Here is a 27,046-nt window from a genome sequence, read left to right as displayed (position 1 = left end):
AGACAAATAACCAGTCACATGCACACCTACAGCCAATTTAGACTGACCAAAATAACCTCATGTCTTCGGACTGTGAGAGGAAGCCGGAGCACCTGGTACCGGCACTTGATTGGCTGTTTTCTGGCTTGACGGCCAAACATCTGACAGAAAAGATTTACTTTTGGAAGCAAACCAGGAAATTCACAGTCAGTTTCATTTATTTCAGGATTTTACCAGGCCGTATCTATTATATGGTAGGAGTTTTTAAAGATAAAGTAAAGTTTCAATGTAAAAAGGCAGATTGATATAAGTTTAAAATGTCCCCATGCGGAGAAATAGCTGAGAAGCTCCAATTCAGCCTCATATCTGTCAATCAGACAGAGGCAAGAAACAGGCAAGAAAATAGCACAGCTGAAAACAAGTCACTTCTACAAGGTGGCATGCTAACGTTAGCTCTAAAAAGAAGCTTGTGGGAATGTCAAGGTAAATCTAAATAACTTTGGTGGTTTTACAGTGAAAATCAGGGGATCAACAATATCGTTAGAAAACATATTTGTCTGTATCAAAGTTGTAATTCATGTGTCAGAATATGAAATAGTCCTTCACCTTCTCATTTTAAATAACACAGAGTGTGTAATGAAATTGCAGCATATTTGACATTCATACTTTTAAAGGCCTTTGTAATATTGTGAGCATGAGTCTTATAAATCATTTTATTTAAGCATCCGCACTGAGATAGAAAAGAGAGGTGAGTCAGTCAAGCGACACCTTTTAGAGAAAGATAGTTACTTAAAATAAAGGATACTCTGTTTGATACATTACAGACAAAATAGCCTGTTTGATTAATTCCACTATTTATACTATTACTCTACACATATGGACTCCATGTTAATGCCAGCTGTACATTTCAATTAAGAAAGGTTGGGGTAGAGGAAGTAAAAGATTGTACCCATTCCTCAAACAGCTGTCAGTGACAAGAGTTAATGCAAAAATGTAGCTAATGACCAGCTCACAAATGTTAACAAATAGTCTTTCTTTCCTGCAGAATGTCTCTGCGAGATGCCGCAGTCTTCAAATTTAAAGGATCAAACTTCAGTGTGAAGGCAGTCGTTTCTGCTGAAGCAGCTGGTGCTTCTGATGAATATGTGTAAGTTCCCTGTCTGACTTCCACGGCTGCGCGGCTCTGTCGGCATCTTACGGAGCTGTGACAGGAGTTCAGTCATAACACAAATCAGCCCTTTTTTCAGTCTGACCTTTACAACCTCTCCAGATCTCGCAGACAGACAACATCTCCATCCATACCTGCGGACAATTAGGTCGGTGGAACGGACGACCCTGTCAGTGCTGCTCTTTACTGTAAACAATGGGGCTGTCGACTCAGGACACCGGTCCGATGTTGAAGTGATACAATAATATGGGCCAAATTCAGATGGAGTGAGAGCAGCGGCAGCGGTGGGAGAGGCCAGCGAGACTCAGCTGAACACAACCATATTAGCAAAGATGAAACTGGAGAACAATAGGTGCGACCTAATGGGATGCACTTTCATTTGACACTAAGGCAAATAAAAGCAACACTATTAGTACTGAAGCATATGCACCTCTCACAGCAGCGACAGCCAGCGAAGACGTGGAGTATTGTTTCCATGGCGCTGACAGAGCAGACAGGACTTTCTTCTCTGCCGTCTCCTGGGAATAGGTCAATAGGGAGAATCACCACCTGCTGCGGCAGTCACATATCTGAGAGGGGTTCCTCTGCTTCCTCTCCGCTGGCTGGCCTTTCCAAGGTTGAGAGATTGTGAACAAAACCACGGACATATTCTCTTAAGTATGTGACTAATTATCCATAAATGTGAGACTGTAGCTCTGGCATAAATTTATTTCATGAAATGAGGCACGGACAAGTGAGTCACAGCAGGCTTTTGAGTCTAGCTGAAGTTCATTTTTGCTACTTGGATTGGTTTCACATGGTCTTTTGAGGGCAGCCGCAGGGGTCCGCATCTCCGATTGTTTCTGTCATTCTCCTGCTCTCCCAGCCCGGCCCATCCTGTTCTTCTGCGTGATGTACCCCCGCCATCGAGGTGATTGGGGTGGGGGGGGATTTGACATCAGTACTTGACGTGTTGCTCATCAAGCCCTTATATCGCACTGCCTCTCTCATTGATCACTGGGGCAGACATAAATAGCTGCAGGTACTCGGCTTTAGAAAGACACAATCAAGCAGTCCTGAGCATGGCTCCCAGAGGTCCCCCTTCGGATTCAGGGCTTTAAAAAGACACAAAAAAACAAAAACAACAGAGAGACACGTCAAAACATATCAACTTCTCACCAAAATAAACTTCTTCTTTTTTTACTACTTACATTTTAAACCACTCACACCCACGGCCAATTTAGAATCACCAGTGAACCTAATGAGCATGTCTTTGAACGGTGGAAGGAAACCGGACCCCCAGTCAGATTCAATTCAGTTAACTTTTGTAAGCAAATAAGAATAATGTCAAAATTTCATATTAAGTTCATAAGACTCGCTGTCTGATGCATTAGAGATATTCATTCCTGTTCAGTCGGGCTTCAGTGATGCTAGAAGTGGCAGAGGAAGAGAAACATGCATCAGCTTCACTTCTGCCTCCTCAGCTGTCCAATCTTCAATGTTTCATTATGAGTTTTTTTTTTTTTTAAATGATTTTGACACGAGCCTCCTGATCTGATGTCAGAGAAATGGGAGGTGTGTCTGCTGACGCTTTTCATCTCCCAATAGTCTCCCTATACTGCTGGCGCCTCTATTGTTTTCCAAGGGGAGAGACACAGGTATTTACTGCTCCTGACGAGATTGAGGACATTTCACCGTGTCACAGAAACCAAAGAGGTGTTTGAATTATTAAGCTCACAACCAGGAGTGACCGAAATGATCAAAACTGGGAAGTTGCCTCGCTCTGAGTTGGGGGACTAATGGTTTGAAAAGTGGATTTGGGACTGCAGGGACACCGGTTTAAACAGCCTCTACATGGATGTCTGAGGTTCCCTAAACTGAGCTTCATAGTGCGGCCCTCTGCTCCAAGTGTGTTCATTTGTTTCTGTGTACAGGGAAAGAGAGCAAATTCCTTGAATGTGTACCACTAAAAGCTAATTTACATTTACATTCATCTGGCCCAGCACTAGTCAGCTAAATGAATCATGTCGTACTATTTTAAGAAAATTGTTCCGTTTAGCTCTGAGACAAGAAGTTTGCAGTGGACGGCCAGATGACACCACTGGTTGTTAGCATGATATACAGGAGCTGGAAAGGTGCGCACATTACTGCAAAACACTTGCTCGCAGTTTGCACAGCGTTAGTTTTCAAAGATGTTCCTCCTCCTGCTATTTTATCCCGAGACAAATCCATTTCTATTTAGGCTGCTGAGTTTTCATATCTTACTCTGCAGTTTTGTTTTCTCCCAGCACTGGTACAGACTTGTCAACCATATTCTCCTATTTATTCTGATAACATCCAGCAGTGATTGGTGTAAAACCCCTGCAGAGTCCATCAGTAATCTTCAGCAAGCCCAAAACTGTTTTGCCCACGACGGTATCCGCACCTCTCCTCAACAATATCTCACACATTCAGGATTTGAATTACACTGCCTCTGCAAATCGACAAGCCCTCTTGTTTGAGGTATTTAATTCTCCCTTTGAAATGAGTTAAAAACTTGAAGCGCCACAAATGGAAGTGTCCTGTCTGAAACGTTGCGTCTCCCAGATTGGTTTGCAACAAATCGATGGGTCTGGATTTCATCTTTACTTTTTGCAGATAACGCACTTCTGCTGGTTTCATGAAATGATAACCTCCGCGGGTTCCAGTGCACACTATCAAGAGTTGAGAGGAAAATAAGCACCTCCGAGTCTCAGGCCGAAAAAATGATGAAGTGAGTAGGACAGTGGAAAAATGTTGGTTTTTATTAAATTGTCTATGTTTATGTCTAGTTCTATTGTTGTAAAAATAGTTTGCAGTAGTTATTAAGCATTGAAATAAAGTTTGCTACAGTCTACAGCTGCTGCCCTTGCTTAACATATTTTATACCTTTGTAGACATTATCAATAAAAAGCTAAACTTGAAGGTGAACGTATTGTTTGCTAAGTTTTATTTTCTTAATCAACACAAAACAAACATCAATTAACATGATGATGTTAGACGTAACCAAAAAAGGACCAATTCCTTCCATTCGTTTATTTGAAAATTGGACATTTTACTGTCACACTCATGAAACTTAAAGAAATCCCTGCATCTCCACATTAAAGTAAATGCCTTAAATGCACCTATTATGTAATTGTGTTATGCACAATTGAACCAAAATGGAGATATAGTGGTAGAAAGAAAATTGGCTCCAATATACACTAATGTGCAAACAACATATGCATTCTAATATAACCTCCAAAATGATCATACAGTTGAATTACCACCTTTCTTACACTGAGTATTGTAACAGTCAGGGTGGAGGATTTAGTGCACGACTGGAAAGACGTAGCCCATAGTCTCTACGAGACTCATGAGAAGAATAATACCACGTAAGAGGTACTGAAGGATTAAACACCCCTCCAGTCAGTCTGTGACTGCCATAAAAAAAAGTGTTTCTGTGTTAATTTCAGGGATGGGAAGACATGCAGTGACGCAGTCCAGAGGTTGTGGGGAAGTAGTTCAAATGTATGCAGAGAGTGCTGCTGCTCATTATTCCTAACCAAGAGCAACTGCAAGAAAGGTACACAGCACATTACAATTTAATCTCAACATTATGACGCCATGCTCATTCATCTTCATCCAGTTTTCGATCCTTTGTACTTTACTCAAAAGACAGAGAAGTTTGTCTTTTCCTGAAAATGTATTGTTTCACAGTGTATTCCACCCTGTTAGTCTGGTGTCACTGTTACCATATCACTGTTTCCAAAATAATCTTAAGGATTTTTATCGGCTCGCATGGCTTTAATTTATCGTCTTCTAAATAGTTTGAAGTCTTATACTCGTGCTTTTGAGAAAATATTGGGGATTAAACACTGGAATAAGTCAAATAAAAACATGGGCCACAGTTAAAATGTTCAGCAGGATGGATTTTAAATGTTGCTTTGTCAAAGTTCATCTGAAATCAGTGCAAATGTAAATGAATGAAAAGACAATATTTTATACAGTACATGTATATTCTTTGAATTTCCTAGGTCTTTGTAAAAGGTTTGCACGAAGCACATAGCACACAACAAATGGTGCATTAAAAAAGCACCTTTGATGTCTGAGCCTAGCGAATCAAACTATATGATTTACTTTGTAAAATCAGAGCATGATAAAATAAGGGTTTATTTTTCCAAGAAGTTGATGCCGTCATTAATCTAAAGCCATTAGTATTTATTAAAGAACGGCGGGGGTTTCCTGAAATTTATACTTTCTCACATATTCTGAAACAGAAATATTTAAAAGGCCCTTTGAGCTTCCCATGGGCCATTTCTAAAAGTGCGCTGGAAGTATTTTTTTTTTTTTCAAGACGTGGGCAAGCAGCATTTGCATGTTGTGGCATTTACATTTGGTGATAAATATACTATTTTTATTCTTTGCAGCTGCCTACCACCTCCCCTAAATAGATTTGCAACCCGGGATAAAGATCAGGCCCCCCACCCCACTCACTTACAGAAGATGGATGGTTTGACAGCAACAAACATAATATTTATGTCCTGACAAAATTACACACAAATGTCTGATAGACTTCCTCTCTCTGGGTGACAACCAGGACAGGGGGTCTAGTGATCCTCCAGTAGTCTGACCCCAGACTCATTAGTTTTGCTGATTTAGAGCTTCCTTTGACTGCTTCCTTTTTAAAATGCGATCTGAAAGCCAGAAAAAAGGATGAAAAAAGTATAAGTAGTTAATGACATGACGCGTTACAGCAACACCTTACTCTAATCTGACTACTTTTTTCCAGTAAGGAGTAATTTAACATGTTACTACCTCCAAACCAGTAATCAGATTAAAGTGACTTGATTCCAAGTTATTGTGCGTCACTATTTTTCCCATTTTATATTTCATCTTGGTCTTGGAGAATGACGTCACATGTGCGACAAGTCACATTTTCAGCAGCAACTCACGTGTAAACACCAACAAAAACAACAATGGAGGGAGGAATGAGATGGGCAAGGTCACGGGTCTCCAAGTCAAGGTTTTGGCTCAAACCGGCGAAAGTAGTTGTTCGGGCAGTATGTGGCAGAGGAAATGCTGCGCTTTTGATAAAAACGTGTATTTTATTTATTTATTTTGGTGGTGGGGGGCAGCTGTTGGATGTAACTAATAAAGTAACTTATAATCTAACTTAGTTACTTTAAAAATCAAGTAATCAGTAAAGTAACTGAGTTACTTTTTAAAGCAGTAATCACTAATTGGATTACTTTTTCAAGGTAACTGTGGCAACGCTGATTACATGGCTAAAACTAATTTCTCCATATATTCCAACAATGGCCACTGGAACAGCTGGAGCCCATGGTGGCTTAGATTTCTGCGTCAAATTGACAGTGTTCGGAGTGAACACGGACACTAGCGGTGTAGCTGATGAGACCCCCCCCCCCCGGAATTCAACTACGCACGGCAGCAACAGACCACAAGAGCTGTGACTGGTTCCCTTGGTAGCAGCGTGTTTCCCCTTTACTATTTCCAGGTGCTTGTCCATCTCTGTGTGTTCGAATTGATTATTTTACATCAATACATATCGAACACATCGAGGAAAAGTTAAGTGAGGAGGTTCAGAGACACAAACATTTGTATGAGTCACCTCATCATTGTTGTAAGTGAAGCAGGAAGTACCAAAAAAAGGAACCCGACTGACAAATGAAGACATTTGGGTGGTGTTTTTACGGAGCGAGCCAGACTGACATGCGCGCAAATATGAATATAAATGAGCCATTAGAGCTAATAAAAGTTACTTTCACTGAAATCACTGCAACGAGAGAAGAGACAAACACACGACAGAAGAGACAAACACAGAGAGAGTAATTGGTTTGCAGAAGTTCTAATGATGGGGAATTGTCCAGCCATCGAGAGACGTGGACGAGGAAATGCTCTTCCGACCAATTCCAGTTGTTGTGGTCTGCGTCGCCGAGGTACAAGGTGAGGTGTACATCATGCTTTAAGTTCAGCATCTGAGGGATGTGGTGAAAAAACAAAAACGGACATATTCTGTTCACGGCACAAATTCTGTTCACGGCACAAATTCCAAACTATAAATCTCAACAAAGGTACCTACAACAAAGGTAACTGGACTTACACATAGATGACCCATCAAACCATCTCTAAGCAGGGGAGGTGGACAACAAAGCCTTAGAAAGGACGGTTTCTGGCTATTAATTGTGAAAAAAATCAACCGTGGATGAGCATGTGGTCATTAACAGACCGTAGTCATGCAAGAGGGGCACCACCTACGGATGTCCCTAATAAAAGCCCAACTCCCCACCAGCCATTTAGACCTCAAGGGGCCGCTCAGATGACGGTGAAATGTCTTCAAGAAAACTCAGATAAATCCGCTGGTCTTTTTAGATGTACCGTGACATGCGCGACTGACTTGGACAAACCTAACTAAAGTCTTCTCTGGGCAACTTTACCCCCCGATCCTGACAAGTCATTGTGTCTTATTGAGCCCTAAATTACATTTTTTTTTTTTTTAAACAGTTGAACAGTTTCTACAAGACTTATTCAGTAGACGGTTTAGGATTCAAATGGACTAGTCTAAACAACTGTATCTTACTCAGCTCAAGTAGACAATCACACCATTTTCATAATTTGGTTTCAAAGCCTCGAATCAGTGCCCACTTGATTCTTCTAGCAATTCTTTTCACTCGGAATTAGGCTCTCGATTATTGACAAAATTACTTGATAGGATGGAGAGGTATTCTTTTCCGCAGTGCTCATCAGGGATTCTTTATGGAAATATTTTCCCCTTCATCGCTCCTGGAGAATGAAATATTTAAAAACCTCACGTCTGCCACTCGAGTCGGGCGTGAGACTGAAAGATCAGCTCAATCTAGCAACGATTACGGCCGGTCCCAGACACTACCTGGCTGTGATGGAGGGGTGCGAAGACGAGGGAGGACAGACACGCAGGAAGAGAGAGGGAGCGAGATGATAAGTGAGCTGTAGCATGTGGTAGTAGTGCACTAATCATGGTCTCCGGCTGCAGAAACACACAGGCGCCTCACAGGTTATTGGGAGATAATGGGATTCTCAAGGCAACAGACACACAGCTAAAGACAGAGATGAAATTTGAAAATAAATAATGCAAAATCCTCCTCCTTTCCCTCATGCTGTGTGTGTGCGTGCAGCTGTGTGTGTATTGTGACTCCGGATAACTGCTGATGAAAAATGAGGAAATAAGGCATTAGTCGATATGGGAACAGAAATAAAGCCAGCCTTCAGAGTCTGAGGAGTGATTTTAGATTCTTAGTCACAAAATGGCAAAGTAAAAACTACTAAGAGAAGAAATAGTCGTGGAAAATGGACAAACTTCGTGATGTCTAATGACACTAACGACTGCTACTTTCGGATTTGGCGCTTGTGAGAGGAGAATAGAACTTTTGCAAGTGCAGTTTAAACAGGCCTGATGTAAAGATCTTCCAGTGCTTCACTTTGGTTCAACGCAACTGAAACGTGGTCGTTTAGATCTCTACATGTAAAGATCCATCAGATTCATGGCACCTAGCTGTGGATGGCGGGCCCAGTCTGACTGGATGCCGCTGGCTGCTCTGTAGTCGTTTTGCAGCTGCTGTATTCTCATCAGCGTGGTGTGACCGTGTTGTTTCATGAGCAGCTGCCGGCTTCTGCTATAAAGTCACCCACGGCGCGAGCTCTTTAAGAGCCCACTTGGATATTTACTTGATAAATATACTCTCCACCGCGCCACCCGTTCATCTGGCACAGCGCTCTAAACGGTCGGCTCAAGAGGAAACACACATTCCTTGTCTATGGAGAATTACAGTGTGTCTGTTAAAGAATATCAGTAGCACAAAATATTCATATGAAAATCAACAATGCATCCTAAATAAGACAAAACGTCACAACCGAAGAGTCACTCCGAGAAATGTTACTTTGAATTTCTGCCCGATATTGACATGCAAGGCAAAGGAACTAAGTTGGTCAGTGGAGTCGAGTGTGTCTCCCTGACCTGTGACACACTCCTCTTCCACACTCGCTTCCAGCCAGTCATCCCCACCAGCGCACCCTGTAAGCTGTCACTCATCCCCTGCCGCAGTGACCCCTGTCAGGCTCGTGTCACTTTTTGCAGACTAGGTTATTATGCCGTTCACACACACTCGCTATTCTAGTTGTTTATTTATTTATTCAGGTCGGTTTGTTTTCTAGTGTCTGCTTTCATCCTGTCCGCCTTCTCCCCTCTGCTCTGTACACGCTCCTGCTGTCACAGTCAGATGTCTTGTCTTTCGACTTGCCACCTCCAGCTGCTTCGCCCTGACTTGTCCGTGGACATCGAGGTGTCGGTTTTCACCTGTCCACAGATCCACTGTCTACTTTTGGTAAGTTTCACTGAACTTCAAGGAGACTTTTACCGGAGCTGGCCCATTTTTGCTCGTCCAAAACCTCCGTCATCCCAAGAACTGAAAGAAATGCTACAGAATATATTAAGCACACAAGAGTCCATCCACCACCGTGGATTAGAGTCTGTGACACTCCACGCCAGGTGAGCATCTGTGGCCACATTTTTGGATATTTTTCCCTTTCTCATTGCTAATCAAACCTCTGCCGGCAGCTTTTCAGCTAATACAGTGCAAGAGAAAAAGGAAGTGACAAAAATAAACTTGTTAAGAGGAGACATTTTTTGTTTTTCTTCATCATAAACTAATATTTCCAGAATGACGTGATAATTCAGAATGAATGAGCTGCAGATACACTCAGCAGAAAGATTCAGGAGAGGACAGATCCCTTCATTGCTCTTCCTAGACTACTGCCACCTGCTGGTCCAAAGAGCAATTTCCTTTCTTTCAGGTACAGAAGGTATGTGTCAATCATTCTTCAGTTCAGTCTTCACGATTTGTTAAAGTGCAACATTTTTGTTCCAGATCCAGACAAAAAGGATAAAAAAATGAATATTTACAGTCCTACCGACAAACACAAACTAACATTGGTGTGTTTTTTCTCATTTGAGAGTGAGAAGGGATTGAGGTATTATAGACCGTATCTTATACGCGAACATCAGTGTTTGTGTAATTACTTTCACCACCAGAAGGGGGCAACGTGTGTTCTACACAGTAGCTTTAAGTTAAAGACATCCAACAGCGGATAACCTTTAAAACTCTCTCTCGGTTCTTTCCTCCATCAGTGTCATGAGCTACACCAATTATAGAACCGGCCTTTTTAATCAACCTTTTTTAATTTGTTCCTGTCATTAACAGAGCTTATGATACTGCAGCACTGGCCACGGACCTCTGATAGAAAACATTTAAAGACATCTAACTGACCTTACCTCAAAGGACTAATTTCCTACTGAAAACAACATTGATTAGCTGTGTTTCACGTCGATGCAGCCCTCAAGATATTCACAGGTGGACTATTACAATTTTCAGATTAATAATTTGCATTTGCAGCACCTACAATTGTATTTTTCCAGAAATGTCCAAATGTCTTAGTCCTGTAACAATTAAAGATAAAAATAGAACATTGGCCAGAAACACTGACTAGCTGAAGTAAAGCAACTACACACAACAGTATAACAGCTAGCTAATAGCCACTGCACAGCATTAAATAGCTAAAAGTGCCTTAGGCTAAAAACTAAGTTATGAGTAGAGGGGACGTTGAACCTGCATGAAAGTTAATTTAGAACGAATGTCAGTCTCGAATTGCTGATGCGTAAATGTGCAAATAAGTTCTGTCTGGGTTTTTTTTCTCATATGTATCAGATTTTTTTTTTTCTCAGCAAGTCAGAGAAAAAAAATTCATGAACCAAATTCAGATCACATCCTGCTCGGTGATCTCCCCAGTCAACACTTGCCAAAACTTCATGCTGAATGTAATTTGTGTCCATCCAAACTAAGCTGTGGCCCATTACTGAAGGGTATGTCACAGGAGAAAGCTGAACTTGACTACATTTGTTCTTACATAGTCTAACTATTTATTAAATAGTCTACTCATGTGCTCTGGTTAAATTGTTTTGTGTGTGATCATATGTCCACAGCCGTCTCTGATGTCCTGCTAAAATAAAGGTTTCCATCGAAGCCTGCAGCAGTCCGAGGAAGATCGCAGGATCTGGGTCCTGTTTGTTCAAAAACAAAAAAGCTTGCATGGCTCTCGCTGTGATACCTGGCTCTACTGATAATGGATGACCATCAGGCATCACAACAAGTTATCAAACCGCTCCATTAACTCTTCAATCCAGTTACAGCAGACAGAACAGTGATGTCAGCTGAGAGGTCAATGCAGAAAAATGTGTTGTTCCCAGAGGATGATACAAATCTATTTAATAACATATCTAGAGTAGCAGGACTTTAACCTTTCAATATCCTGCACAAAATATTGGCAAAAAATCATTTTAACTTCTTTTGTGACTGACTGTTTTTTGTTTTCGTTTTTTAAAATCTCTTGAACGATGATATAATATTGATTTTTGGGTAACATTTAAAGTCATACATCTAGTTTTATGTTTGACCGTATCATTTTATCATCGTCTGCATTTTTCTTTCTAAAGCACCTTGTAGCATTAAGGAATGTGCAATACATAAAAGGTTTTCATAATAATAGAAACTAAAAATAAAGGTTTCAGATTTATAATTTTACTTAAAAAAAAAAAAAAATCTATTCTTTGTTTATTCTAAAAAATAAACCACCTGACTAAGAGGCCAATGACTGTGGCTCAGCAGGTAGAGTGAACCGGAAGGTTAACGGTTCGATCCCTGGTACGTGGACTACATGCCTCGAGTGTCCTTGAGCAAGACACTGAACCCAGAGTTGTTCCAACTGGTGTGTGAATTACCATTTACCATGGCAACAGCTGCTGATCAGTGTTTCCCAGGCAACCAATGGTGACACCTGCTAGCCAGTGGATCTGGATAACCAAAAAAAGGAAATGAAAGAAAATCTAAAAAGATTTTTTTTTTTTTTTTTTTAGAGAATGCAAAAACAGTAGGAAACATACTACAGTGATTACAGTGTCAGGCCTTTTTTGTTCGTCACAACTAAAATTGACTGATGGTTCAAGGGGACACAGTTAACTGGTCAGTCTTTTTCAAAGTTTTACCCAGAAATAGGATAATTAGTTCCTCTTAAAACTGATCTGCTTTGGGTGACAGTTGAATTTTGAATCTGAAATCTGACTCTTAGCTATACCTAAGCTATAGATGAAGTAAAACTTTGTAAAACCAAGCCCAGATGCAATGATCAAGCACAACATTAAAGCCACTGACAGATGAAGACTTAGACTTAGACAGACTTTAATGATCCACAAGGGCAATTACTTGGTCACAGTAGCTTAATTGCACATAAAAGTAACACTCTTAAAAAACACACGTAAAAAGAAAATAAAAATAACATAAAATATATAATTGACCATCTCGTGACAACCCTAAAATGTTCTTCTGAGAAACTGTTGGACCCTGGCATTCATGCGGATGTACCACCCACCTAGACCCCCATAGCCATGACGCTCCTCGATGGCAGCAGCCATCCCCAGCTGGATGCAGCCTGCCAGCGAGACACACACACAAAAACAGTTTAGGAACAACTCAGAAACATGAAGAACAGCACAAGGTGTTGGCCTGGTCTCCTGGCCTCCAAATTCACAAACTGATCAAAAATCTGTGGGATGATCCACAGACACCCCTCCCCTCAACCCATAGGACCCAAATGCCCCCACAGGACACACTCAGAAGGCCCATGTCCATACTCTGATGAGTCACAACTGTCTCGGAGGAACAAGGGAGACCCACAGGAAACTGGTCATAATGTTACGCCTGATCGGTGTATACACTACTGTACCTTCTGTCTCCTTAAGTGAGTGTTGTGAGAAGCGTTGTAAACACTTTGTGGATGGATGAAAGACTTCTTTGAGATTTATTTTTGCTACCATTATGATGTATTAGTATCTAACAACCACATTCAGTATTACAAATTTATATTAAGGACGTTTCGCCAGCATAATGTGCGTTGCAGATCTCATAACAACATTCTGCTGAGACGCAGACAGAAAACTGTCCTGTGAAAAATGGCTCTAGTACTTCATTTGATGACATGTCAACACTCTCCTACAGATTAAACCGACGCGACACAGATATAGGAAATTACTACTAAAGTGCACTGTCTCATATCTTAACTAACTCTGAATCTAATCTGGGTCAGGATAGTGGCGCTGCATATGTTACCGTGGTGATATATCTTAGCCGGCTTTGTGATGTCAAAGCCAAACAGAGCTGGTAACCCACTGATCTCTCATTGTAAGTGATGTGTAATGTGCGCAGCCTTAAAGAGGATACACATGATGAAATAAATCCATCTTACAGTTTCTTTACACACTGAAGACCACGACAATAAAACGTACATGAACGTAAACAGAGGCTAATGGCTCTACTCTGAACCTCTCCTCCTCCTCAGAACACGGGGACCATCAGACAAGAATAGTGATTGTTTTAATTCACCAGATCTGAAAGACTTTGATAGCAAGTATTTTTGTGAATGAATGAGCGTATCAAGAGAAAAAAAAAAAGAAAAAAAGCTGTATTTTAATCACGGCTTCATGGCGATAAAAGGAGGAGGACTGACTGCTGCTACACCTGCAGCAATCACTCCATCTGTTTGAGCCGCTCCACGCTGTCTTCACTGCGAGGACGCAGCATTCATCGAACACATTCTGCAGACTTTCTTTCACTGCATCACATCACGCCGGTCTTTCAAAATGATTTAAACTGCACATTCTCTCTGGCAATTAATTGGTTCCTGTGGGGATTTTGTTACATAATTGGTCTTACAGGAGGGAGGGGACCTATGTGACATGCCTCTTTCTGTGTTCGTTGAAAGTAATGTATTAGTGAGAGAACTCACTGTCAGACAGATTTTCTGTCTAAGGGCTTAAGGAATTTAATTCTTCCTCATTCACACTGTGACTAAGTTTAAGCGAAGCTGGTGGTTAAATCTATTTAACCTTAGGTAAAGTGATGTTATTTAGTTTTATACGCTGTATAAGTATGGCATACAGAGGAAATTAAACATATTAAAGTCAAGGATGAGCAACGGATCAATGAGACGTTTCAATAAGACTCATTCACACAGCATACTGAGTGATTTTAAACCACGATATCGATGTTTTTAACTAAGCAGGGCCGAGCCCGTTTGAAGTATTGGACGTGACAGCACGCTGAAAGCAAGTAATTATAGCATTACACGGTCAGTTCAATTCACACTGACATTCAGAGCTGACTGACTGTGACTACGCAGGAGTTCATCCAGATGGAAGAGTGATTTGATTCTGTATAATAGACAAGGGAGGATAGGCAGATCATTTCAAACAGGTTTAATGAGATTTGGATCAAAGTATGAAACTGGTGTGGGTCGAGAAGTTGCACACTCGTGATCTAAAACACTTCTGTTCCTTTCAAGAAGTTAACACAGCCGCGCACGGAAACCCAATTCTGTTAACAGCTTAAACTTTGCAAGTAACTTCTCAAGTATTCGCAAAAAGAGGACTGCGTGCTCGGTGTCCACACCCACCCAGCTAAGATGAGTGTGCTTACATCTAATCATGCGTCATCTCGGGCCGACGCTGGAACATCTGCAGACATTTTCAAACCTTTGCAAATGACATTCTCTCTCCCGGTGGGACAGGAACAAAGTGTGAAAAAGGTTGCTCCATTTAAGTTAGCCCTTGACACGTAAAGGTCAAACTTAAATTTCACTTGTTGCGCAAGATGTCATCTTTTACAGAAATACTGCAGCTGTGTCAGCCATCAACCGGATAAAACCACATCATTTGACAAATTACATTAACCTCATAGACTCCACTCACCTATGGGTCAGCCAGCACATAATGAAACTATGCAGCAAAACAGAAGAGATGTGAATAAATTGATGCACAAGACACCTAAAATATTTTTTTTATTATTTGAACTGGATTTTAAAGCCATGAGTCCTCGACATGGATATTGTCTCTTCTGAATTAAAATGGGTGAGAAATCACACATAATATGAAGAGTCTGGAAATAAACAGATTTTTGGAATTAATAAATCTACTGAAGGAGGAATAAAAGAGGAAACCTAAAGGTTCCTCAGAAGCCATCACATTTTCTTTTTTCTTGTAACTTAGCAAGTCAACCTCCTTTTCTCTAAAGCATTCACTACTGTTGCATCGTGATCAGAAGCTGCATTACATGTACTCTGGGCGAACCAGATGGCTCCAGTTCTCCCTCCCGAGTCATGTGACCGCAGGGTATTCGTGAAAAATCTGAAAATCTCTCTGCAGCCCTGTCTGGCGCCCCACGGGAGACCTTTAATTTATTTGTAAAGATGCTTGGTCGAATTATGTAGTAATTTGAGTGGCAAACAACAATAAGAACAAGAAGCTTGATGCAAGGAGACAAGCTGAATAATACATGGAATACATTCAATATATATATGAGAAAGATGGATTCACTTGAAGGATTAGAAAAGTTTTTTTTTTAAAAAAAAACAAACAAATATGAATAGATAACTATACGAATTTCCCAAAACTACCAGTCTCAGTCTTTGATTTGTTTTTCATATAACAAATTGGGCAGCGGCCCCTATAGGGCGATCGTTCGCCACATCCAGTTGCGCACGACTTGGTGACATCAATGAGGACGAGGGATCCTGAAAAATTACTCCAGCGTTGGTGTGACGTCAGTGGCCGCCAAGTATAAAAGCTGAGAGGGAAAGTTCTCTGCTCATACCTCCAGACTTTGGCCTTTGAGGTCACCAACCGCTGCGAGAGCCGAGAGCCAGTATCATCACTACCGGCGGTGCCAGAGCGAAGAGAATTTGGGCAGTTCCCGGGTGAGGCATCGCATTTCAATATGTCTGCATTTTCTTATCTGGATCACTCAGATTCATTGCGCTCTATCCGTATTTATTTGGAACATTTCATACAGTTTGACATCAAATTCAAATGGTGTATTTGTCTAAAAATTGTTTCTAAAATGCTGCTGGTGCCGTTTCAGTGGTACACTGACTTGTTTGAGCACCAAAAACAATCCAACGTTCAGAAAATGAAAGTTTTGATTTGCACAAAATATCTTTCTTCATTTCAGAAAGTCCCAATATTGAATCAAATATTGTCGTGTAGGTAAATAGACTGTTCTCCTTGTCCCGATATCATTTCATCGAGCACTGTATTTACTATTTACCAAAATCTATTCCTTTACACAGGCGAACAAACTAAATTACCATGAAGTCGACATGTCTGCTCATCCTGGCTTCTCTCATGTTCTGCAACTTGACGGTGTCTGGAGGACAGGGCATCTCTGCTGAGGATGACACCGACCGAAGAACCATAGACGACATTATCCTACAAAAAGCAGAAAGCCTCCTGTTACGGTCCATTCTCAAAAAGCTCCAGGATGAAGACGGGAGAAACGGTGCGTAAAATAAAGGTCTTGGATCAGAAAGGGACGATAACTGGCTTTGAAATAGAAAAGTAACATAAACTCTAAATGTTCTTGTTTTTAGTTTTAAACTTGTCTTTACACATTGTTTTATACTATAATAATAAGTATATAAAGAGTCCTCAACAGTTTTGAGATTTGACATAAATTCTTACTTTTGTGCTCAATTTACGCACGCGTCTCAGACGAGACAGGGACTGCGAAAATCTGCAGTAAAGTGATAAAGTAGACTGTCAGAGTACTCTAAGAAGTCCTCTTTCTCTTTTTCCAGAGGGGTTTTTCTCTCAGCCAGAATGGGTGACAAAACGACAGCATCCCGGGAAGAGGTACCTCGAAGATTTGGAGAAGCGTCAGCATCCAGGGAGGAGAGAAGAGGACGATGATGAACAGTACTTGGATGTGCAAAGGAGACAGCACCCAGGCAAGCGCGAAGACGAAATGCACTCGTTCATGGAGTTCCAGAAAAGACAGCACCCGGGAAAGCGCTCAACGATGGGACACATTTCTGACAACCCCGTTTTACTCCTCAGTGAACTTTCGAAACGGCAACACCCGGGAAAGCGTTACCTGGTGCTGCACAGCAAACGCCAGCACCCAGGTAAGCGCTATCCCGAGGATGAGGACGGTGAAGGGGACTGGGATGTGGGTTCCGATGGAGAAGACGACCTCCCTGAGTTGGAAAAGCGTCAGCACCCCGGAAAACGCTTTTTGGATAACTCGAGTCCGGATTTGGGCACAAACAGTCCGTGTGATGTTTTGGACCCTGCAAGTTGCAGCAAGACGAGCATGCTGCTCGACTTTTTAGATAACATTAACAAGAGTCACGCCGAGGAGAAGAGGCAACACCCGGGTAAAAGGTTTGCATCAGAGGAGGATTCAGTGGAAGGAGAGTAGGTTAAACAAAAGTGTGACGTGGGTGTTCTGTTGTATTGTAAACAAATAAATGTATAAATTAAGCGAATTATAAAAAGTGAAAAAAGAATTTACATCATTTAACCTTCTGTGCCACCGCTCTTTCTTTGGCAAACAGTTACCGCATTATTAAAAAGCATTTATCTGAAGATTCTGTTGGAGAACTTAAGCGTAATTGTCCTCCAAACTTTCGACTAACTATATTGCTGTACATACGGTCAGAAGAGTTCGTGCGATATATTGATCTATCATTTATTATTGTTATTAGTCATATATTGTTATTGTTATTATTAGTCATATAATATTATTTATCTTACATCGAATTATAATATTAAAGCATTTGTCTACTGGCTTCGGCGATGTTGCCTCTGTGAGGCAGCACACGCTCGTCGGTAGCCTACAGTTCGTGCTTGAGTTAGAATGAAATGGAAGTTGCTACGTTTACATTATCCGGTCTTCATTTGTGTTTCATTATTTTCTACTCATGTAAAATATAATGAATACCACAGCAAATAAATTGTGTCACTGATTATTTTTCTACATCACTGCATGGATTTAATTAATTTAATGTTGTAAATGAAAAAAAAAAACTGCCTTTGCCTTAAAGTCAACCTTCAATGTTTATGTTGGACAATAAAACGCACTGGTCAAAATGAGGTCTTCCTTTGGTTATAGTGTAAATGATGCACCATAAAACTGTTGAGTCAACCCCTACCAGGTCTAATTAGCGCCGTTGTCCCCCTGCATCAGCCAGATCAAGAATGATTAATGAAGTTCAATATGAGATGGAGAGTGTGTGTATCCCCTTTTTAATTGGGCTCATTCCATCAAAGCCTTGGGAGCAGCTGTCCATAGGCCTTGATCAGTATGCAAATTCCTCATGAATTTGAGTGGGTGATTGCATACAAACTCACAGAATTTTCAACCACAGAGTTCAGTTGACTGAAAGGTGTTCAACGGGAAAATGCACATGATATTACAGGAAGGTTTATTTTACACAAACTATTCAAAATACCTGAAACGCCTATGAAAGAAAGTTAGGGATATAGCATACTGAGGATAGACTGTCTGAGGTTATTCTGTGTGTTTAGATTCTCAGAAATGTGCGCACCACAAAAAAAAGGAGAAGTAAGTCTGTGTATAGTTTCGTGTGTGTGTGAGAGTCTGGTTGCGGTCTCGGTGTGGCCGTATGAGAAATTCAAATAAAGACTGATTATTACTTGTTAGGTGATCTTACTTGAAGGACTTTTAGAGGCATGGGAGACTGAGATGTGGACCAGTTATGTTCATGACTGTATAACACAGATGGCTCTGGGGCACAAATTAGCTTTAACTTATATAGACCTCTAGAATTTTCCGTCTTTACACACTATATACATTGTTGTCACTAAATGCCACTCAAGGTTGGCCCACAATGCGCATGGCATCTACACTGTTTTTACCTGAAGGAGGCTTTCGCTGACAACGGTTCATGAAGCTGGAGGTTCTTAAGACACACGACAACTTTGCAATAGCAATAAGCGATAATGACCCTCGGGGTTTACGCAAGATCAACCTTGAGTGATGTCCCAAACCGGCTGACACACAGGTAACGTCAGCAGGTACTCCGTAAGTTATTCCAGCAGTTTGGTTTGGGGTAGTCTGAAAACGTGGACCAATTGGAGCAACGATGTACTTATAAACCGCAGGTATAAAACAAAAGAGGAATCAAACATTTAAGTTGTGGCTTACTACGATTGTGATCCGGTTTTGTGTAGTGAAGTCCTCTTCACGTGTGTGGCCGTTAGTCCCTTCTCTCTTTCCGTACGGACTGATCACATGACCAGCTGCAGGGCCGGGGCTGCTGTCAGAGGGGCACAGCCAGTTGTCAACAAAACAGTTATTCTCGGCTTAACTTGTGAGTACAAATGACCCCTCGTGTGCTAATTAGTCAGCGAGTGTTTGTCTGTATGAAGTGACAAGTTATTTAATGCCATGTTTGGACCAGCGATAGTGGAGAAACGGTGGTTGAAGAAAGCAAGCCCGCTGCTAGCACTCCCGTGCTAACGCTGGAGTCTGTTCAATGTACGAGAAGCCAAACTATTACACGAATGTATAACGACATAAATTAAGTACTGTGATAGTTATTTTCCAGATATCACCGTCTAAAATCGTGCTTACATGTAGCCAGAAAAAAACACGTGTTTAATTAGGTGTCTATTTAACACTGCTTCTGCTAGACAAATACAGTTTTAGCCACCGTTAACTTTAGCTATGAACAAATCAGCGGTACAGTTTAACATCAGCCTGTTTTAAAGTGCATGAGATCAGTGAAACGTACGACACATTAACTGACTATAATAATTGTGAAATGATTAACGTGTAACTCATTAAAGTGTCTGCTGTAGCGTTAGCTTGCTAGCTAGAAAGGGAATGGACTTCTTGGGTGTAACCTTTTCATTTCATGCATCAGAGCACTATGTTATTGCATAATAATAAGTCTGTGAGGAAATGTGGTAAGTCTTAGCTCCAGAATCCTCTTGTATTCATCAGATGTGCAATAGACGCCGTTTATTGTAGTACCACTCCTGCAACTCACGTTTAACTCATAAAAGTCACGCCGTGTCCTTGCAGTAAATTATACAGGTTTGCATATATTGGCAAATGTGTCTGAGATCCACATACCAACCAGAATACGCCAGAATACTGCATGTTTGGACATTTTAATGACAATTTGAAACTTTTATTAAGTGATTTTATTATGCCGTGTATAGCTTCATTATCCTCTCCCCTGGTCTTCAGTGTCCTGGGATTTTCTCATGCGGCATGGAGCTAACATGGGGTAGCTTGTGCACCCCGTGATATGCACCTCTTCCTCCGACAACACAGCCTCCTGCTGCCATGGCTTCAAGCTACCCGCCGCCCTTTGAGGTTACAGGTGAAGTGAAGGAGGGCTTTCTTTGTCCGCTGTGCCTGAAAGACCTTCAGTCATTCTACCAGCTCCAAGACCACTATGAAGAGGAGCACTCTGGGGATGAGCGCCATGTCAGGGGGCAGCTTAAAAGTAAGTACAACCTACTGTCCCACTCACATGCACGAGGCCTTTATACTGGTATATTGTGTTTGGGTGCAAAACAGAGTCTAAAGAAACAAAACTTACTTTGTACTGCGTAGTCTGGTGATAGTCAGCACTACAATACACAATACACTGCAGTGTTGGATCAGAGGGAATTGTTGGAAAGACGAGTTGTCAGAATAAGCTACTGCAGCTTGGTTGGCAAAGTATGCATGCATGGGTTATCTTAGCATGCACATTAGTCCTCATGGCATGTGCATCCATGTAGAACGTGTCCCAACCCCATGCAGGGGCAACTGTGTTATGGACAAATACCACAAGTACTTCTTACTTTCCTGCCACTGTCGGTCTCTATAACCAAACCTTCTCCCAGTCAACCTCAGATTCACTAGAACAAAAGTCAAATGTCTTCACTGGGACATAATTCTGGGCAATAAATGTCAGTGATCACCTACTGTGTGCAATTACCATTCATTGTTGGGAGTTTAAGTTGTAGATTGCCATTATTTTAGTATGGTAGACTGCAAGTATTTACACTGTTTAATATTGATTGGTACTTATTAAAACTTCGGTCCTTCACAGGTTTTTGTACAGACCCCGTGTAACGCTGTAATTTTTCTCACTTTGGGATCACATTGGCCATCTCCTGATATTGTCTTTGTCCAGGTTTGGTTCAGAAGGCGAAGAAAGCGAAAGATAAACTGCTGAAGAGGGATGGAGAAGACAGACCAGATACTGGAACTTATGAGTCTTTCTACTACGGTGGGGTTGACCCCTACATGTGGGAGCCTCAAGAACTGGGTGAGAATGGAAAACTGGACTAAAACAACCCAGTTATGAATATTTCTAATTAGTACAAGAAACTCTAGCAATGATAAACCTTTCTATATGATACACTAACAAAGGTGATTTTATTCTGTTTTAGGAGCAACTAGAAGTCACCTGGACCTCTTTAAAAAACACAGAGCAGCTCGGATAGATCATTATGTCATTGAAGTAAACAAGCTCATCATCAGACTGGAAAAGGTGTGGTTACAATAGCTACAAGTCAAGTTTTCTTCCCACTGATTCTGAAATTAAAAGTTGTGCTTAACAGTGCCACATATTTACCACGAAAATGTATGTTTCAGTTGACGTCGTTTGACAGAACCAATTCGGATGTTGCTAAAATTCGAGGTTTGTGTTTCACCATAACTCAGAAAACTAATTTTATGAAAGCATTATTTCATAACTATCGTCATTTATTGGTGTTCATGCTCCTTTGTAGCCATTGAGAAGTCTGTTGTGTCATGGGTGAATGACTCGGACGTCCCGTTCTGTCCTGACTGTGGAAACAAGTTCAACATCCGTAACAGGCGGCACCACTGCCGCCTCTGTGGGTCCATCATGTGTAGGAAGTGCATGGAATTTGTCCCCTTACCTCTGGCCCGTATGTATGAATCACATAATGTAATAGGTAATATAAGGTGTCAGATGTTAGAAGTTTTACCACGTTTTCTTTTGCTTTTTATCCATGAACAGAAAAGCTGATCAGTGGGACTCGGGAAGCCCTGTGCGTGCCTGGAAGCCCGGGTCAGTCTCACTCCCCCTCAGCAGGAGGTGGCAACAGCGGGATGGGCTCGAGGAGAGGCAGCATCAGCAGCCTGAGCAGTGTAACCTCCATGTTGGAGGAAAAGGACGACGAGAGGATCCGCTGCTGTCACCACTGTATGGACACGCTGCTGAAGAGACAGCAGAAGTTAGAAGAGAAGGACCACGTTCCAGATATAGTGAAACTTTATGAGGTTAGTTTGTCAGCCTCATGGTTAAAATTAAGACTAGGGCCTTTTACAGTCTCTCTGCTTCAGCTAGAAGTGCAGCTCTTTAAAGCTCTTGAGTTTACTCTGTTGTATCCTTCCCGTCATTCAGCGTTTTTCTTTTGGGGTTTCCTGTTGTTCACCTCGTCAAAATTTGTCTTCCTGTTAGAAGCTGAGGATGTGCATGGAGAAAGTGGACGAAAAGGCTCCAGAGTATATCCGAATGGCTGAGTCTCTCAAGTAAGCACCATTAAATAAACTTGTTCTAAACCTGTTCTGCTATGATGACATATTGCTCACCATCAGCTCTATACTTTCACAGTGCCGGTGAAACTACATACAATCTTGACACGGCCGGTGGACTGAGACTAGAAGTCCAGAAATACTACGAACTGATCGATGCTCTAAGGTACCTTGGAGACTTATCACCACTTTTAGAATTTGTATGAAACATGGAGTATTTGAAGTTTGACTTGAGTCATTTTCTTCTCAGTAAAAGGATTTTAACACTGGGAGTTAAAGATGATCCACCACCGCATCCAAAGTCGCTGCAGCTGCAGAGGATGATCCGCTATTCAGCCACACTATTTGTTCAGGTGAAGTTTGAAACAAGACCAACCTGATTGATATAAAATAATTATCATACAGCAAGGTTTCTCATTTTTTTCTCGTATTAAATCCTCTATTTGGTCACATTTGAGACACTAGGTGACCTTTTTAGTCTATTTTTAATGCTAGTATGATTAAGCAGTAATTATTTAATAATCGTTAACAAAGAACTCACTCCACTGAATTTTTTTTTTTTTCCATTTCCGTTGTCACACTTTGAACGGACCATTTCCTGCACTTGCTTTATTTCCCTGCATTCATCCTGTCTTTATGTCCTCTTGACCTTAGGAGAAGCTGTTAGGTCTGATGTCTTTACCCACTAAGGAGAAATATGAAGAGCTGAAAGAAAAGAGAAAAGAGGAACAAGAAAAGAGACTCCAACAGGAGAGACTGGTGAGACTGTGTGTCTCTACATCGACTGATTGTTTTCACTGGGGGGAAAAAACATGCTAAATGTGTTTCTGTCCTATGTTTCCCGTTTGCTTAACAGGCAACCCAGGAGGCTCTGAAGAGGAGGCAGGCCTCTGAGAGAAACCGTCCACTCGCCAGTACCAACGGGGAGCTGCCCCAGGCCCCTCGAGCTCCACGCATGACCAAAGCTGGTGGTTGGCTGCCCTCTGCAGACTCCGTCCATGTACGCAGCGAGCTGGAGGACCCCTTGCTGCAGCAGATTGAGAACATCCGTTCATTCCTTCGTCAGGCGCGAGAGGCCAAGAAAACTGACGAGGTAGCCATGTTGGAGGAGAACCTGCGTCAGCTGCAGGACGAATACGACCAGCAGCAGACCAGCCTGGCTATGACACTCTCCCAGAAGCTGGCTGATGAAGAAAGCTTGCAGCAAGGGGAGATTCATCGCCTGGAGGCGCGGGAAAGGGAGGAGAGAGAGCAATGGAGCTTCACCCAGACCTCATGCACCTGGGAGCAGTCTCTGGATCTCAGCCCAGCAGGAGGCTACCAGGGAGAGGAAGACACAGCCGCAGAGGACCTGACTCCTAAAGCTGAGAGGAGCCCTTCGTCCTTAAAGGCGCTACCTGCTCTCACAAGCCAAGAGGAGTCGCCACCAAGATTAAGAAGCTTAGGAGGCCATGTTACCCCTCCTGGTGGTGAAGGCCAGAACAGCACCTCCTTGAACCCCTTTGAAGAGGAGGACTCTACTCCCATTGAGGAGGATCCATCTAATCCCTTCCTTGAAGACATCATAAAGGAACACAAAGAGGTAACCAATGGGAAGAAAGAATATAACCCCTTTGATGACGACGTGGACACAGAGGAGAACCAACAAGCTGAGACCGGACCTGGCAACCCCTTTGAGGACGACAGCACTGATGCAGGTAACCCTTTCATGGCGGCCACAGGGAATTGTCCTGGAGTCGCCACCAACCCCTTTGAGGTCGACGACGACAACGACGAGGTTTTGCCTGATGTGGACATGATAGAGGAAGAGCTACTGGTGCAACAGATTGACAACATTAAGGCCTACATTTTCGATGCGAAATTCAACGGCCGCCTGGACGAGGTGGAGCTCCTGTCAGAGAACCTAAGAGAGCTGCAGCGCACCCTACAGGACCAAAAGAAAAAGAAGCGCTGAAACATTTTCCTTGAAATCCCCCTGACCCCTGCTACTTACCAAGACAACGTTGGCTCACTTTACATGACCCATGAGCCCGCTGAATTCAGTCTGGGTGAGGTCTGCTGCACTACAAATTGGGTCCTAGAACTCAGTAGTCAGGACTAATTTCCTTGATTTCCAATAAACCACTTGGAATCTGTCGCACACTGAAAGTCAAAATGCATTTTGTAAAGATGTGTCAATGAAGATATTAACCCATCAAACATGAACAATGGAAGACAAAAGAATGTCACTTTAATGAGACAGATGGTTGTTTGAACTGAGACTGACTGTGGTCTCTTGGAAGTCAGGATGTGTTACTGACTGATGAGCAGATCAACAACATCAAAATGTTATCATGGCTTTAGTTATGTGTAAAGAGTTCGAGGACCAGTTAAGCACTTAGTTAAGTGTTAGCTTGTTCTTGTGCAGAACTCAAGACAATGTCGTTTCATTCCTTTCTTGCGAAAAACTGGCGCTTTCATTACCAACAGTACAACTCGACTTTGAGATTTGAGTGTGTAACAGATAACGTGCCTCAGAGAGAGATAAGGTGCAGGCTGTTGAAGCCTGGTATGCTGACTTCTTTGTAAATCCTCATAGTTGACTTAACGCTGACTCAAGTGACAGAAGAACAGTTTACAGTCTACTGGAGTTCACACTAATAAAGGCTGTTAACATATATGCTTATGTAAAAACTAACTGTGGAAAACTTTCCTGTCAAGCAGCAAAGGGCAGAAAAATAAGAAATGCTAAAACCTGCAGTTCCTCAAACGTCCACTAGAGGCTGGCTCTGTCCCCGCAAACCTCTGTTTAAATCCATAAATAAATCTTTACAGCAGAAATAAATGTCTTCACAGTCTGGTACAAAGGCCAGTTGTGGTCACTATGGCTGTACTGTGAATTAACTTTGAATTAAATTATGTCAAGATTTAAAGTTATGTAGAATTTAAGGCGAAGCTGCTTTGGAGTGGTAACGGGCTCCGCCTGTTTGACCATTATCCAGTGAGCCAGGAGTGACACAGGATGATGACAACTGAAGCTGCCACGCTAAGCTTCGACACCGCGCTTCAGAAAATCCTATGAGTCATGTCCCAGGTGGTTCATCCCTCTAAATACACTGTGCAACCAATGTAGAGGTTAGTACAGCTCAAATTCCCCCCTCATTGAAAATTTGTCAGTTCATTTAATCAAATATTAGATAACTAAACCTTGCATTCCTGCTCTAACTGGACCATGAGAAAATCTCAGTCCAAATAACCATCTGATTATTTAATCCATGCCATAAGTAGTTAGCCTGATGTTTGAAGGATTTTCTGATAAAATATTAAAAAAATACTAAAATTACCATTTCAGTCAAAATTTGTTGGTGCAGCACAGTGTAGATTTGTAAGGAAATTTAAAGGCACAATATGCAGAATTTTGCAATTTTTATTGCTTGTCCCACGTGGAAAAACTGATTGTATACGTGTCTTCTCATCGGGATCAGAAGAAACAGCTTTTAAGTTGAGCCTTTGTGCAAACAGCTGTTCATTTCTGCTGCAGTTCATTTTTTTTTTTTTTTCTGTAAAACTGAATTGAGACGTTAAACCTGTTCATGTTAGGTGACATTTTCTGTCATTCTCTGGGTTTAGATGTGAGGCTTGTGTTGCATCTTGTCTATGTCAGAAAAAAAAAGCATCCCCCGAGAGCCAAGTGAACTGAAATGTTTTCAGTGTCCTACCAAGCAACCCTGCAGGTTGTGTGACTTTATTGTTTACAGTGGGCTGCATGTGTGTGTTACGTGTTGAGCTTGTGTCAGGACTCGTCTTTCCTTTAATCAGCTTTTAATCACATACTGATGAGATGATGTGTTGAGCGACGTTACTCTAGTCTGTGCTCTCTGCTGAGATCTGTATGTTCAGCATGTTATCCATTAAATCTAACTCCTTTTAAAGTTTGTCCAACCAGTTCAGCCTGCACTCGCACTTGTAGATACTAAACACTATTCAGACACTGTAGGCAACTGTAAGTAATACTCATATATGTGAAGATCAAATTAATTCTTAGGTCAACGCAACAGTTCAACTTTGTGTTTCACACTACGCGAATGCCAGCAAGTATTATCACTCAGTGCTGCTAAGACTGACGTGAATCTGTCATTGTGCTTTTACTCCATATTTTTCCTCGTAGACAGAGACGGTGTCATCGCCTGAGCACTCGAAAACAGTGTTGTGACAGTGAAAACTAATCCAGGAGCTTCTTTATTCGTGTTAGCAGTTGATTCTAGGGCTGAACGTAATTAGAGTCTCTGCTTTAATAATATTTGATTCACACACACAGGCATCGATTTGTAAACTTTCCCATTTCAGCACCAATAAAATAAATACTTGTCTATAGTTTATCTGGTTGTGTCTCTTCTTCTCATAAGCGTGGTGATCCTGTGTTTAATCTAATCTTGACGTCCCTGCATAGAACTATTATCAGTGATCAGTGGCT

At 41.7% G+C, this 27,046-nt stretch overlaps 2 protein-coding genes across 2 annotated transcripts; both read left to right on the top strand.

The window, feature by feature from the left end:
* The first annotated feature begins 15,759 nt into the window (after positions 1–15,759).
* Positions 15,760–18,155, top strand: trh (thyrotropin-releasing hormone). The gene is made up of 3 exons (XM_047583557.1): positions 15,760–15,979; positions 16,352–16,560; positions 16,859–18,155. Exons 2-3 carry the CDS (start codon positions 16,371–16,373, stop codon positions 17,479–17,481), a joined length of 813 nt encoding a protein of 270 aa, XP_047439513.1. The 5' UTR covers positions 15,760–15,979; positions 16,352–16,370; the 3' UTR covers positions 17,482–18,155.
* A 1,286-nt stretch (positions 18,156–19,441) lies between these two features.
* On the top strand, positions 19,442–26,946 carry LOC125006982 (rabenosyn-5). The gene is made up of 12 exons (XM_047583536.1): positions 19,442–19,563; positions 20,281–20,542; positions 21,221–21,355; positions 21,480–21,580; positions 21,685–21,730; positions 21,822–21,983; positions 22,076–22,338; positions 22,520–22,590; positions 22,673–22,759; positions 22,844–22,946; positions 23,248–23,352; positions 23,450–26,946. The coding sequence occupies exons 2-12, from the start codon at positions 20,380–20,382 to the stop codon at positions 24,545–24,547; spliced, it is 2,334 nt and encodes a 777-aa protein (XP_047439492.1). The 5' UTR covers positions 19,442–19,563; positions 20,281–20,379; the 3' UTR covers positions 24,548–26,946.
* The last annotated feature ends 100 nt before the right edge of the window (positions 26,947–27,046 follow it).

This window comes from Mugil cephalus, chromosome 1 (assembly GCF_022458985.1).
Source record: "Mugil cephalus isolate CIBA_MC_2020 chromosome 1, CIBA_Mcephalus_1.1, whole genome shotgun sequence".
NCBI lineage: Eukaryota > Metazoa > Chordata > Actinopteri > Mugiliformes > Mugilidae > Mugil > Mugil cephalus.
This window is presented reverse-complemented; position numbering and strand designations above follow the sequence as displayed.

Excerpts from the sequence above, each read along its gene's own strand:
- trh (XM_047583557.1), top strand. The coding sequence starts at position 16,371 with ATGAAGTCGACATGTCTGCTCATCCTGGCTTCTCTCATGTTCTGCAAC. Across the intron at positions 16,561-16,858 it reads GGATGAAGACGGGAGAAACG|AGGGGTTTTTCTCTCAGCCA; the intron begins GTGCGTAAAATA and ends CTCTTTTTCCAG.
- LOC125006982 (XM_047583536.1), top strand. The coding sequence starts at position 20,380 with ATGGCTTCAAGCTACCCGCCGCCCTTTGAGGTTACAGGTGAAGTGAAG. Across the intron at positions 21,984-22,075 it reads TGTCCCCTTACCTCTGGCCC|AAAAGCTGATCAGTGGGACT; the intron begins GTATGTATGAAT and ends ATCCATGAACAG. Across the intron at positions 23,353-23,449 it reads GACTCCAACAGGAGAGACTG|GCAACCCAGGAGGCTCTGAA; the intron begins GTGAGACTGTGT and ends TTTGCTTAACAG.